Source organism: Symphodus melops (assembly GCF_947650265.1).
Source record: "Symphodus melops genome assembly, chromosome: 17".
NCBI classification, from domain to species: domain Eukaryota; kingdom Metazoa; phylum Chordata; class Actinopteri; order Labriformes; family Labridae; genus Symphodus; species Symphodus melops.
In genome coordinates this window covers 3310357-3325916 of record NC_136707.1, presented here as the reverse complement: position 1 = coordinate 3325916, position 15560 = coordinate 3310357, and the positions used below count along the sequence as shown (strand labels likewise).

Genomic DNA, 15560 nt, shown 5'->3' with positions numbered 1-15560 from the left:
CTAGTTTGCTGAGCATCATATGTGTATAACAGTAAAATTATTAGCTAACGCTTTAAATTAAGCATTACCAAAATGTGTATTAGCATGCTAATTAGTAGCATAAAAGCTGCTTATAAGTCATTAGAAAGCGCTTTTAAGTACCTTTTTTCCATGACCATAGTCCAATACAAATAGCTAACTGATGATTGTAAGTTGTCAAACATGAAATTTGATCTTAATAGATTTTTGTTTATTGTGGCCTTTTATGATGTAGAACAAAAACATAATGATTGTAGATGTTCAACAACTTCTTATTCATTAAAGAGGTCATCTGAAGGTTATTGAGGGCAAACTTGTAGTTGCCTAGTAGCTATATAGTATATGGTAATTTAGATGGTACTAAATTAAAAAGCTCATTTGTTCAATGTTATTCTAAACACAAAATATCTCTGAGTGCAACAAGCAAAGACGAACAGAATGATCACTTCTACCCTCACATATTCTGTTTAGTTTGAAAGGGAAACAGGAAGTTGTACATTCATACTGAAGCTTTCTGCAGCCATAGCGTTTCAAACAAAAGTTGGCTCCGCCCACAACTGCTACCTGTAACGCTCACCTGAGTACACCTGAGTACCTGTACGCACAGGTCTGTGAGTGAGCAGCGGATCAAGAGGAGCTTCAGGCCGTCATGGCGGAGTCTCAAATGCTGTGCATGGACGACGAGCACGTGAACGAAAAGATTCCGGAGTCCAGACCGGAGTTCTACTACAGCGAGGAGCAGCGCGCGGCGCTCGAGCAGCTGCTGCGGAGCGGCGACGGTGCGTTCAAGACGCGCCTCAAGGAGGACAACATCAAAGACTTTCTGTCCGCCAGGGAGGTCCAGTTCCTTCGCAAGACCTTCACCGAGTATGACCCAAACAGCGAGTCCGAGTCCGCAGAGCATGACAAGTCCAAAGGATCCTCGAGTGCGGACTCTGGGGTTCACTCCACATACTGGCCAGAGATGTCCGACACCGAGATCCCAGCTCTGGACATCGGCTGGCCTGGGACCAGCGGCCTCTATAAGGGGGTGACCCGGGTCAACGTGTTCACACACCCACCCAAAGAACCTGGACCACACATCAAGGAGGTGGTAAGAAGGCTCATCCAGGAGGCGCACAAGGTACTACTAACAGGTTTATTGTGATGTAGGAATTACTTTTACACTTATAAACAAAACAAATACTAAACAATTTTAACTTCCTATGAGTACTAAAAGTTTAAAATCTTAAATAATAACAATCTTCTACCTTTTGCCATGAAAAAGAACGCTTATTTATAGTGACTAATCACGTGTGTATTAAAGGAGGCCTAAACAAAATTGTAGACTTTTTACATTTTTCCCTTTTTAAGTTATTTTATTCTCAACTTTTAATTCATTTATGATGGATACATTTACTCTCTAAAATCAAAGTTTACAAATAATGAATGATCGTTGTTAACATTCATCACTCTTTGCCAAAAGGATATCCCCCAAAACGCCACAGAGTATGACCTATAACAGTGTTCAAATGTATGCAAATTTCAATGAAAAGTATCTACGCTTCATGCAATGCCACTCTCTCAGCCTGGATATTATCTGTAAAGAATAAACTTGTGGACCACATAAGGACAGATCAAGTTTAAAAAAAGAAAGTTGTATTCCCTTAAAGCTCTTGTCTTGTGTACTTCTAAACTGTTCTAGAAAGACGTTGACCCTGACGTCAGGTCTTCCTGAGTTTTTATGACCGTGTGACACATGCAGTGAAACCTAACAGTGGCTGAATAAACTTCATGTCCCTGACCCAGTTAACCTGCAGGACAATACAAGTCCTGAATATTCAAAATGATTGGCTGCATGTGGTCATGTGACGGACCCCAGACTGACTGGCACTATTACTGTTACCGTACTTCTCATGTCCTGTTTTTATAAAGAGACACAAGACAGCATGTGATGAATGAAGTTTAAGTGATCACTCTGAAACTAGAAATATGTATTTGAATACAAAATACGTAAACTATTAGTTGATAGTTTTTTCATTCTAAAGGTTTCCTGTATGTGTTCAGTTTTAACACAACCATAAACACAGCTCCTCGGATGTTGACTTTGTTTGATAGAAGAAGTAGAACTAAAAGTCTAAATCTTTGTGTTAAACTACGTTAAAATAAGGATCATAAAGAGGAGAATTCAGGACTTTGTTGCAGTTTTAAAGAAGAAAAAGGAAATTTAACATGTTTTTCCTCTGGAGCTGGACTGACACTCAAGCTGTCTCTTAGTGAGGAAAAGAAGGAATCCCTGTAAAACTCGTTTTCATTTTTTGAACTGGTTGAAGGTCGACTCATCACCAAAGTCATTTGACCTAAAATCTAAAACAAACTAATATAAACTGTTAAAGACAAAAAGGCTCCAATATTAACCTTAGAAGTAACTATAACCACATTATAAAATTATTTTTCATACATTTAAAAATTCAAACTGTTTAAAACGTTGGTTCATTTTCTTATATTGTTTAAAGCCATGATAATTAGCTCCATGTTTGGCTAACTGCAGCATATAAGAGTATGGTGTATGCTTTTCATAATGCCGGTGTATCATTTGACTGTGTGCTCCGTTAAAGATGACTAATGTGTGTAAACTTTCCACCCCGTGTTGAGCGGTTGTATAACCGTGGAACAGGACACAGCAAAGAGTCAGAGGTGCTTTCAGGAACTAAAACAAACAGATTGACATGTCAGGAGACTGAGGAGAGTTTACAGAGGAGATGATGACGAAGACGCTCTGCAGATAGAGAGTAATCTCAGGTGGATGTTTTGTCATGAAAATCATCCAGTTTTATCCGTAACACTTGGAAAAAATGTTTCTTTAATACTTGTGGAGACTGGATTCTAAAAAGATACAACCAGTCTGTCTGATTGTGGTGTAGGAATATCATGGACTTTCTCCATTCAGATCTAATCATTGATTTAAGACGAGGTACCTGCAGGTGCATTAAGCTATCAATGTGTCTCACAGTGCTTCTGTGAAAGCTGCAGGGAAAACACATCCGACATGTTTCAACAAGTTCAGCTCACCCTTCTTTTCTTTATTTTACGGAGAAAAAAAGACAGCTGAGAGTTATTACGTGTATATAAGATGTTCATGGAGCATAGCAGCTTTATATTTTTTATTTTGTGTCCGCCTGGAGGGGAGACGTGCAGCTTTCGTGTCAGGTTTGATATGAGGCCTCTGCGTTCACTGGTGACAAAATCGTAATGTACATGACACTAATGGCATGCTGACATAAATCCTCACTGTCTGAACGATGTCAAAGAATGAAAAAGTAAACCCAGTTTTTGTTTGGCGGCATGATGGAAAACACTGTTTATGGCTCCACTTGAAACAGTGTATGCAACAGTGGAGGATATTTATTAAGAATTCATGTAATAAAAAAGTGCAGTTTTTGATTTTACGTAGAACTAAACAACAACAGGCTTCATATAATTACTCACAGGTGACCATTAATTTTCCAGGCTAAAATCAGCTGTAGCTAGCTAGTGCCAGTGAATGCATCTGCAGCTGATCTTGATGCTTCAAGACAATTCAAGATGCTTGCTTGTCTAATGCAAGTTTAACTCACATCATAAAGCTTTGGTTAGAGGTTTAATATACGATAACAGGATTAAAAGGTTCTAATTTAACACAAAATATCATCTTTGCATTGCTTTTCAAAGCCAACTTGGGATTATGATAAATACGCCCCATGTCAGGGAGCAGAACCTTCAGATAAAGACGAAGTCAGAAAAGGTGCAAAAATCCCCTCAGGTACTTTTAACCTTTCCAACATGAAATGAAGAAGGCATCATTATTGCACCACAAATATGTTGCAGTTTCACTTATAACAAACCAACTTGCTTCATTATAGCCTAAATCTTAAAAGTGTGCACATAATGTTTTGCACGTGGGGATTTATTCCAGTCAGTGAAGGGTTAACCAGGTCGATTGCATCAATAATCAAATCTACATCAATGGGAGAGTCTGAGCAGGTTTAAACAGGTTGAGTCCTATAGAGAGCAGACAAGAGGCCGAGCGGAGCTAAATGTCAGCTTCACATCAGGACATGTTCACCCTCCCCTCCCCCCCCCCCCTCCATCTCCCACACGCTTACAGATTCAAACTGTTCCCCAAGGTGTGTTGACCTCGCAAGTATGTGAACGTGAGCTGAAGAAGGAAAAGGCTCACCTGCTTTCTGACGAGTAGAACAAAGGCCTCAGTCTCAAGGTACATTCAATCCATAGGCTGTATAACTGATTTAAGCAGCTGCCATGTTGGATTATAAGGGCCATGAAGGACCATATTTTAAGAGGGTGGAGCATGAGAGAATTGAAATGCTGAGTGATGAAAGCTAAGAGGTGTTTTTATTGGCTGGCTTCCTACTTTGTCATCATGTTTTCAACAGAATGAGTTTCTATTCGTAGCGGAGGATAGCTGTATTATTTATTATCAGATTGAGCAAAGAGAGCTTGACGAATGTCGGTAAGATACTCGGAGAGCGAGTAAAATATGCGTCCCAATGAACGTAAAAGAACCAGTCTTCTCATCACTGCAGCTCACCACAAACCTCGGCGGGAAAAAAGACTCTGACTCCCATGCACGAGCAGCATAGATGACAAAATACTGAACGTGCTAACAAAAGCAAGGTATGGTGAATAAGCCAAGTGACACCTAGCAGAGAGCTAGCAGCTTCTGTCATTCAGAGGAAACATTCCCAGCCTAGCCGAATTATTATCCAAAATGGTGACTTATTTAAAAAAAAAAAAAACACCCTCTATTGAGCTGTCAAGAAAACATTTATAAGTTTTTTTTATGCTGTAAAGTTGGACATTTTATTATAAGGCCATGAGAGTGACTCACTTTAAGAGACAGCCTCAAGTGTTCACTCAATGAACTGCAGACTTTGGCACTTGTGTAGTTTCTTCATTTCTGCTTTTGGTTCAAATTGACACAAATTTGGATCAGACTGTCTGAGGGATCTTTAAAAATGATGCCGAGCTCTAACAAGTGAACTACAGACCAAACTTGAAATCACCAGTTTTTCCCCTCTCATTATGTCTTTACAGTAGCCTTGTGACAGCTTAATTATCTGATCACATGCAGAGATTTCTCCGCTTGAGGTCCAGTCAATCATCTGCAGCTGAACGCCTGCCAAATAGGTACTACAGTACACTTCTAGAAATGCATGTGCTGGAGGAATGTCTGCAGGAGGTAATTATCAGGAGACAGTAAGGGGTAAAATATCCCGAGGTTAATCGTCAGATATGGAACTTTCTCTGCATAACAGGTGGAGCGATAACGTTATCCTGGTTGATCTACATTCAAGGGTTAAAGCAGCTGCAGAAATGAATAAAAAAGCATGAAAGGTTTTGCCAAACAGGAAAAATTCTGTCTGACTTGCTGTAAGTAAGTAACTAATCCCAATCTTCCACATTTATATGCCACCTGCGAAGCAGCAGGAGCAATTCAGCGTTTAGTGCCTTGCCCAAGGACAAGGACTGAGCCTAAACCTGGGTTTGAATCCACCTGAGGCTGCTGTCCTGCATGTGATATCCACTGTCCTGTCTCTCTAATAAAGGCAGAACAAGTCCCCAAATAAGGGAATCAAATAGCTGTAAAGATATTTTGTGTTAAATCAAACTTGAATTGTGGCAGGGTGATAATCCGGTGAGGAGCGGGACTGTCTCCATTACCCAAACGTCTTCCTCATTATATAAACTAGAAACCACTTTAACATGAGTATGTGTTGACATGAGCTTTATTAAAATCCACACATGGTTACATCGAGATGATTGATGTCGTTTTAAACTTTCAGTCTCACATAAAGCCGTCTGTCAGGAGACCTAGATGGATCGGAGCCAAACATGAGAGCGGCGGAAGGAAACAGAAAAAAAACAACGCCTCGCTCTTTATTTCACTGGGAGACGGAAAAAACAACAACGACAGAGGAAAAGTTCTAATGCAAACAATCACAACCATCGTTTAATACAAAGTATAAGTTCTGGACTGGAAGAATGAATATTCCCCAGCTCACGCACACCAGTGTGTGTGTGTGTGTGTGTGTGTGTGTGTGTGTGTGTGTGTGTGTGTGTGTGTGTGTTGTGGGCACTTTGTGACAGGAGGATAGTTGTGCAGATCAGATTGTGGACGCCTGTGTTAGAATCGGAAATAATTATTAGAGCTTGTTATTGAAAGCGGTTATTGGACTGAAGCCAAACTTTCTAAGGTCATCTTTAATCACCTGGAACAACAAGTTTGACTGAATCATCAACTGAACTGGGACTTTGTCCTGAGTAGATGATTTTGTTATAAAACACTAATTGAAGGTTAAATCTCGCAGACTTTGTTTATTGTGACACGGTCTCAGGTTGCAGATTGTATGGGAGTTGTATTTGCTGCTTTCAAAGGCAGCGTAAGGGAAACTGTAACTCTTAGAAATTCCCAGATGTGACCTTGACGATGCCGCTCTCTGATCTTCACACGTCTGCACAGGGGATTTATTTTCCTTTTACCAGAAAACAAAACGGGCAAAAAGAAAACTCAGAGTCATTATGAGTCATCAGTTGAGCGATTACAGTTGACAAGTGGAGCAATTAACACGTTTTCCTCTGAATGGTACAGATCATTTAAAGAGCTTAACAACAAATGGAAAGTTGAATTAGCTTAAGCCTGCTCCTGAGGGGAAGTGGGCACTGCTGGTTCCTAAGGAAACAGCAGCGAGCTGAAATATGACGATATCACTATACTTAAGTCAAAATACCCGAACAAGGTCGTTACAATCATTTTGAAATATGCTCCATGTTTCGTACAGCATCTTCACTGAATCGAAACAGTTCAACACTGCTCATGTTTGTTTGTTAGTATTGTTCACAAGTTCAATTGTCTGTGCTTCTGGAGCTAAGTGCTGCCTATTCTACTTATATTTCTATTCTATATACATATTTCTATATTTCCTACTTTCAAATTGCGTTTGAGAGGCTAAAATCTATGAAATGTACTCATATGTGCAATTTTCAGTGGGTTGATCTTGTTTCAATTATTTTCATTTTAGTCAAACCAAACGTCCAATGCGACACACTTTAAGGGGAATTTAAAAACATTTATCAGAAATGTTCTTCAGCTTCAAATAAAAACCTTTAAAATATTGATTTCCTTCTCATTTCTGCTAAGCTCCTCCGTTTGAAAAAAAAAAAAACTCCACAAAAGATCCAAATCAATAATAACAAGACAATATTTTTTTAGTTAATTAGTTAAACAGAAAGTTAAGTTTTATTTGCAGTATCAATCGATTATTCTTCTTCTGAATTATGCAGGACGTGTTGCTCCTCAGTCTGTAGAGAGAGTCTGGTCGGGAACAGGAGTGTCGCCGGGTCATGTCCTGGGGCAGACCAAATAAGGAAGTTAGTCTGGTAGCTGGAGAGGTGCCAGGGCACTTCCAGAGTACCACTAAGGGGCCCTTGAGCAAGGCATTAAACCCCGCTCTGGTGTAGGGTCTGTCTCTTAATTACAGAGTGTAGATCAGAATTTCCCTGAGCAATTAATACCTCGCCTTTGAAGGCCATATTTCATTTGACCCCCCCCCTCCCCTCCCCTGTGTCCCTCAGGTGGTGGCCATCGTCATGGACCTGCTGACGGACCTTCAGATCCTTCAGGACCTGCTGGACGCCTCTTCAAGACGTGGGGTGGCTGTCTATGTTCTGCTGGAGGCCAGAGGAATGCCACACTTCCTGGATATGTGCTCCCGGCTGCAGATCAACGCCGTGCACCTGAGGGTGAGGACGACATTTAGAAAAACACAAGAATACCTCGCATGGGGAGCCTGGACATGGCTCTGTAATATATCAGAGCAGAACACAACAACGTTTCCTGAAGTTTAAAAAGTAGAGCTTTACGCTGTTTGAATACAAAGCTGTGACCTGTTACAACATGAAAATGACTGACTTAATTAAATAGTTTTATTTCTCAGACATCGAACCTCCTCAAGGTTTCAGAAAACCACAGAAATGATACTTTGCCTTTCACACCTCGAGATATCCTGCGATCAGCCTGAAGTTAATCAAAGATTTCATCTCTGGCACGTCTGCTCTCACTGCAGGGGAAATAACGTGTGGTGTTAAAGGTCTGCACACCTCCCTACATTTCTGAAGAAAGTAATGATGCTAAGCTAACACCCAAACTATAGTCACTACAGATTTTTGCAGAAATGAGAGTCAGCCTTTGTCAGTATTAAGGCCGTGTGAGAGAGTAAGCTTTCACTTGATCAAATTATAATCTGTTTATATAAATTAATTTAATTCATTATGCAGCCTACTGGAAGTGACGTCACACCTTTGATCAAATAAAATATAGTATAACTCATAATAAACCCTGATATTTGTGATCACCATTTTTAAACTACAACACAAAGTGTGTGTTTTATTTGGATGATTCATATTTAGTATGTTTTATGTTTTGAGGGAGCTGATCCGTTTAAAGCAAACAGCAGCTCACTGAGTCCCCCGTCATCTTATCCTCTCAGAGACATGAAACCAGTCTGACCTGGGACCGGTTTGTATCTGCACGCTGGTCTTATGGGACCTGTTACATGCGGTGTCAGGTGATCAGGCTGTGAAAGAGCCTTTCAGAGAGTCGGGCTCTGTTACTCTTACTTCTTACAATAAAAACACTCAGAGATCCTGAGAACTGATATCCATGCTGAAACTGGATCCTCCAGCTCACACACCGGGCCTCCTCCAAGTCCTTGTAGTCCTTCAAGTCCTGCGAGTCCTTCCAGTGTCACCGTCTCCTCGCTCTAAGTAAACGCCTGAGGCTGAAACTTTTGGATTTTGAAGTCTTCAGAGTGTGTATTTGATGTTTCAGGTGTGACGTTTGTCTTCTCTTAAATCATCATACCCGACATAAAAGTGTGTGTATTCAGACTCGTGTGTGCTGCCAACAGGTGTGAGTGTTAACTAAGTGTGTGTGCCTCTGCAGAACCTGCGTGTGCGGACATTGACGGGTTCAGGACTCCCTCTGTCTTTTGGAAGGCTGCCCGGCTCGCTCTGCTCCAAGTACATGCTGGTGGACGGAGAGAAAGTCATGTTCGGATCGTACAGGTGAGCATGTCTGAGAATATACTGCGACACCTGCGAAACCAAAAACCTCACACAAAGTGCAGTCTTCACTTTTTTTGTGTTGTATCTTCCTCTGAATATTTTCAAGTTTTGCAAAGAGCAGATCAACATTTTTAAAATAAAGTTGGACGCGTAGTACCATCGCAATGTTGATGCATCTGTTATCTTGCAACTTCGTATTCAAATGCATTCATAAGCTTCATTGATCTGTGTCCAGATTCAGTGCAGGACTTTTATTCAGGTCCGGCTGTATCACGGGCCTTCTCAGAATATACCTCAATCGCATCGACATATGAATGGTACTGTTAGCACTAGCCTCCTGGCTAACGTTAATTTTGGAGCTGACAGAAACACGTTTGTTAACATAATTAACATAACATAACATAATTGTGCAGCCTCAGATATTCACTCTACAGTAAACATTAATCACACTCTGTCACAATATAATTATCGACAACAGGTTTGTCAAGTCCAGTAAAAAGAGTGCAGTTTAATATGACAAAGAGAAATCCTCCCAGGCTAGCTTAATGATGCTAAGGAGAAGCTGTCTTTACAAGTCTGATTCCAAGCCCCCCTCTCAGCTGTCCTGTCTAAAAAAAAAGGGTCAAATTAGACCAAAACAATCACTTTACAATTCCCTCCTTTGCTCATAGCAGCCGTTATTGTGTATTTCCAACCTTTAAAGTCGAGTTAAGGACATTTTTCACCATGAAATCGAATTTAAATCGGCTGCTGATGTTGACGGTCTGTTTTCACTCTCAGGTCTAAATCTTTATTTTAAATGCAAACGACAACAATGATATAAAAATATTTAACAGGTCACTAATGATTCTTAAACACTTTGTGAAGCTGTATAACTCGAGGAATGAGGGGAATGTGTTTAGTGTGTTCATTGAATATTAATCTGTTGTTGTGGATCGACTCGTCTGCTTTATCACTCAGTCAGGTCTTTGTTTGGACACTGTGGGCGTCAACTGACACATTGTTTAAAACATTAACGAGGTTCAGATAAATCATTACAGGGCTTTTACAAATTAACCCTGAAACTACCATCACATATGTAGATCTATCACAGTATCTATTACAGTACAGTGTGTGCAAAAATAGATGCAACGCAGCTTTTAGGTTACAGTGATTAAACTGTCACTGGTGTAGTTAGAGCAGTTATAGAGTTAAATATAGATTTACATGGAATTAGAAGTAAAAAAAAAAAACAGTTAAAATATCAACAATTTAACAGTCTCATGTACCTGTAGTAATTAATATGCATAGTTAGAAGGATAGGTTTGCATTTGACCAAGTGCTATATTTTCCCCTGAACATTAATTATTTATTCACCTCTCACATCCGAATGTTCTTTTCATTTTCAAATTTAAATAAAGTTTTGAATATTCTATACACACTTTCACAAAACGTTGGATAACACTTTTTTTTTTTAGCTAAGCCCCACGTATGAACGCAAAATTACCCAGAATATCTCTTCCCAGCCACTTTCAAAATGTGTCTGAGCTGGTGTGAGAATGCAGCAGAAAAAACCTTCAGGCAAGTTAACCACTAGCGGGGGGGGGGGGGGGGGGGGGGGGGGGGGGGGGTGTTTGACCTGTAAGCAAAGACTTACATTTTCTAGAAACCTTCAGCAGTGCGTGCCTGTGTACTCAAAATATTTGTAGTCTGTCTCATTTTGTGTCCTCTTTTAACCATTGCACTTCTGATGATTTAAGGCCTTGAGAGAAATACATTGAATCACATTAAATTACTGAAAGTACTTCTTGTGACAAAAACTCTCCTGAACTTCAAACATTTTTATTTTTATTTTCAGTATATAAAAAAAATTCTCCTTCTGTTATGCATTTCAACTTTTGTGACTAAATCCTCCCTGCTCTCCCTCCAGTCAGAAAAAACGCTGATTTTAATGTCTTGGGTACAAAATATAAAGTAAGAAGTTAATCTCCTGTAAACAGAAGCTTCTCCTGTATACAGACGACACATTTTTCATAATTCAAACCTGCTTTTTATCTCTAGCAGGCTGAGTCACTCGGCCCCAGCTAGAAGCATGATAACAACAACCTGTCCTAACAGCATGTGACGCGAGACAAAATCAGCCTGATTCTGTTGCTGTTCACTGACGAGCCTCTGTGTCAGCACCTCCTAAATATAAAGCATCGCTCTTCAGTTTGTCCACCTTCATTAAAAGCACTAGATGTCATATTGTTTGCAATGAGGAACTGAAATTAAATGAGAAAATAAATATATATTTAACGGAAGTAGTTTGAACAACCAGCGTGCCAACATAGCAAGGTGACATATAATGCTCTCGTGCTGTTAGGACATGTTACAGATCAACGCTGGAACAAGTGATTTGTGCACGATTTCCACAGATGGCATGCTCCAGATAAAGTAAAAAAAACCTCCTAAATAAAGTGAATTATTGCATTTTTCATTTCTGATTTTGTTGAAATGAAAGAGAACATCACTTTAAATAAATGAGCTTTAAAGGTGATGCTTTGGCCAATTTGCCCTTGGAAAGGCTCGCTCTTCGCCCGCTATCCAGCCTTGATGCTAACTTGAAGTTGGCAGGTCGAGGTTGTCGTTCTCCTCATCTCACTTCTCAAATGTTCCTCCAAGTGAAACTTTATTTATTATGAATGTTTTGACTTGTAGTTTGACAGATTTACTTTCTTCTCTCTTCCAGCTTCACGTGGAGTTCCTCTCGGATGGACCGGAACATGATCACCGTGATGTCAGGACAAATCGTGGACACGTTCGATCACGACTTCAGGGAGCTGTACGCCATCTCTGAACAGGTCGACCTCTACAAGGAGTTCAGTGTCACCAAGCCGCCTATCCCCGCCCCTGTTAGGAAGCCGAAGGTGGAGCCCGTCCGGCCTCTTCCTGTGGCCATGTCCCGCTTTCAGGCATCTGCAGGAGAGTCCAGACAGACCGACCTGAAAGTCCCGGCACATAAATACCACAATCCAAAGTACTCTTTAGTGTTTGGGAATAGTACGGGTCTGACGGGTTCCCTACAGGACCTGTCAACCACAAGCGACTCCCTGGTCAGCGGGCTGAACCAGAGGAACGGACTGCAGAACAGCAGGACAGGGGGAGTCTCCCCTCAGAGTCCTGGTCCCCCCTCAGAGGAAGAGGACGAGGACGGAAAAGGAAGCCTGAAGAGGAACAAGAAAGAACGCAGCTCCTTCAGGCACTTCCTGAAAGGCAGAGGAGCCAATCACAGCACAGACACGATACTGGAGGGCGTGGTCACTCCTCCTAACTTGACCCCCGCCTGTAAAGGTCCAGAGACTGATGATGACACAAGAAAGGAGCTGGAGGACTCGTTTGAGATCATTGAGAAACTCGCCCCACTAAAAAACAAAATGAAGAAACCGCCCAAGATTATGCAGAGAAGTATGTCCCTGCAGACCATCAACACGGCAGACGACGACAGTACGTAAAAGTATTTCAACATGTCGTTGTTCTTTCTATGTATTTTATCAGGTTGTTAAACTTCTTCGTCATTAGTGATTCATTTTAGTCTCTCGATTATTTCCTTCTTCTTTTTACTTCTGTACTTCTTCTCTGAAAGAAGTATCTCCCAGTATGAACTTTTTTATGGGTTTTTGTTTTTTCCAATCTGGGTCTTTAACATGTCGCTATGTGTGTGGCGTACTGCCAGTGTTTGGACATTAAATGTTTTAAGAATGGGGTCCCACATTCTCTAGCACCGTTAAATGAGGGGTCTCAGGATGTAAAGATTGGGATCCCCTGATTTAGGAGACTACAGTATTATTTGATGCAACAGGATACGAAAGAATACGGTAAACAATAATATGATCAATACATTTGGAAGCACCATATAAATACCATATTATTGGATACAAATGAGTGTCATTGCAGGATGTCTTTACAAATGTCTTTAATACTGCACTCCATTATATTCTTCCACATGTGATGTAGAAAAATAACAATCATCATATTGACCACCAGCGAGGTATACAGCAGGTTACACACACACTGTGTATGTGTGTTTAAGGAAGTCCTTCACTCTTGACTTACTGTATTTAAAGCTCATTGTTGAGACACACAGAATTGTCTGTACCTTGAATCTTGTTCATTTTTAATTCATCTGCTGTTTTTATTATTTTCTGTAGAATCCAGAGGCCGGCGGCGACAGAAGAAGAACTGCATCCAGTCGTGAGCTGACACCAGCGTACCGGACGTATAAAAGTTTTAAAGAGAGCTTGAGGATCTGTTGGTGAAACCTGCTGAGTCATGATCATCTTCCCGTGGAGAGGTGTTTTAAGTAAAACTCATCACACGATGATCTCATGCGGTCGACTGAGAAAAAAACGTCATCACCTTCATTTGTGTTAAATTATCCTCCTTTTAAGTGTTTTTATATTTCCCACTTGTATGCTTGGACCTGAACATCACACACTAACACAATTGGCCCAGGTTAAGTGGGTGGATGACGTCACTCCTCCCTGGTAACCAGGTTGCTATGGAGACAGGAAAGCGTTGCTGTTGTCCCAGAGCGTCATCTTACAGGAACACTCAGTGTAAAGATTCTTAGAGAGTTCATAGAGGCTGTGAAATATCAGTGCTGAGCACAGAGAACCACTTGAGATGAAAATAATTACAGTTTTGTAGAAGAAATGTAAAAAAAAAAAACAAAAAAAAACATTAAAAAAACAGTGAAACAAGTTGGGCTATGTGCTTTTATTTTAAAATACAGTGAAAACTGAAATGATGTTAATTTTTCATCAAGATAATATTCAAAGAATAGAATAGTTTTAAATTTGAATTCATTTAACAAGATGTAAATTCTTCAAAAAAACATTTGATGGAAACCTAAATTATTAACATATTGTGATGGAAAACTAACTAGCATGGATGTGAAGAGAGTAAAGTATTTAGGTATATAATGTCTAAGGTGTAAACACATCAGTGATGTATATCAAGAGATATCAAGCAATCAAAACTGTTTGTTTCAATACTTTCAGGTCATCATTTCATGTTGTTCTACCTGTCTCAACATCGGCCCACATCCTTCCCCGCGCACCCTCTCACCTCTGTCTCCCTTATGAGTGTTTCTCCGGTCTGTTTGCACTGAGTCAGAAAAAGCTCCAGGCGTTCGAACGTTTCCACGTGTGCTGGTTTCCAGCCATCTTTACCTTTTCCCTGCAGCTGTCTGTCGGCTTTTATGGATCTAACTGGATCAGTAAATCACTCATCTGTCACTGTTTGTTTGGCGCTGACAGAACTATTTATGATGCAAAAAAAAAAATCCTGGATCCTGAACAAGATTTAGAGTTTTTATTGAGAGTGCAGAAGATTTTATTTCTCAGTGTGTAGATCTTTTTCTTTTTTACTTTTGTTTTCAATCCAGTCTTTTTCATTTCTCATAGAAACATTTTCCCGGCCATTCATTCAAAATGTTGGTTTTAATTTGCTGAAAATTTAAATTAAAATAACAATTTTATAGTCTGCCAGACATCACACATTATACCAGTTGAGCCTTTACTTTTTGTGCTTGAAACAAGCAGTCGAGGAAAGAGCCTCATTCTTTGAAATGATTGTCTGAGTGAGACGTCTGAAACCGTATCCTCTCTCATTTGTGTGCCATAGCAACGATCTCATTGAGGTGGTTTTTTGAAAGCAAAGAGGGGTGGACAGTTTCCAGTGGCAGGATGATTGTCTTATCAGCAATCATCCCGACTCACAAAGACATTGGCTCTTTCACTGTTTGACCGGTGTCCTTTCGATAGCATCCAGAAATTGCGAGGTCCGATTTAATGATCTTTATTGAGGGAAACATTTCAAATAGCAGGACAGAAGCAAAATGCTAAGCTGCTGTTTGACGTTCATCACAAAGATGAGAAGTATCAGGGTACATTTTGGTCATCTTAATCTTTATATAGTTCCATCCATGTATAATCTTGTATTAGTTTATATCTTGAATTTATTGGATACATGTATTATGGAAAGCACTTTCTCCCAAAGTTTATTTTAGCGCTTCATATTTCATTCACAGGGCGCCAGTGGCCAAGTGGTTAGTACGCTAGTGTTGTAGTCACTCAGATTGTAACATTGGGAAGGTTTATATCAACTATGCACCAGAGCGCGCCTCATGTAGCCTACGAAGGCTGCAGTCGGGGTTCAAATCTGACCTTTGGCTTCTTTCCTGAATGTCATTCCCCACTCTCTCTCTTTCTGATTTCTGGTTCTATCCAATGTCCTTTCATAAAGACATGAAAAATTCAAAAAATAATCTTAAAATCAAAAAACTTTATTGCTATGGTTGCCTTGTGTTTCTGTCAATGAATGGCGTACAGACTTGAAAGAAATGGAATTTTGTCAATGAATAATCGATTAACATGTATTGTACACAACACAAAGTGAGGTAAATGTAATTTATA

At 40.1% G+C, this 15560-nt stretch overlaps 1 protein-coding gene across 1 annotated transcript; it reads left to right on the top strand.

The window, feature by feature from the left end:
* The first annotated feature begins 558 nt into the window (after positions 1-558).
* fam83fa (family with sequence similarity 83 member Fa) lies at positions 559-14034 on the top strand. The gene is made up of 5 exons (XM_079366736.1): positions 559-1141; positions 7633-7800; positions 9002-9123; positions 11834-12588; positions 13293-14034. The coding sequence occupies exons 1-5, from the start codon at positions 668-670 to the stop codon at positions 13337-13339; spliced, it is 1566 nt and encodes a 521-aa protein (XP_079222862.1). The 5' UTR covers positions 559-667; the 3' UTR covers positions 13340-14034.
* Positions 14035-15560: the final 1526 nt, after the last annotated feature.

What these genes read in the sequence shown, in the direction of transcription:
- fam83fa (XM_079366736.1), top strand. Translation starts at nt 668, where the DNA reads ATGGCGGAGTCTCAAATGCTGTGCATGGACGACGAGCACGTGAACGAA. An exon ending in TCAACGCCGTGCACCTGAGG is followed by an intron (nt 7,801 to 9,001) that starts GTGAGGACGACA and finishes GTGCCTCTGCAG; the next exon opens with AACCTGCGTGTGCGGACATT. An exon ending in CAACACGGCAGACGACGACA is followed by an intron (nt 12,589 to 13,292) that starts GTACGTAAAAGT and finishes TATTTTCTGTAG; the next exon opens with AATCCAGAGGCCGGCGGCGA.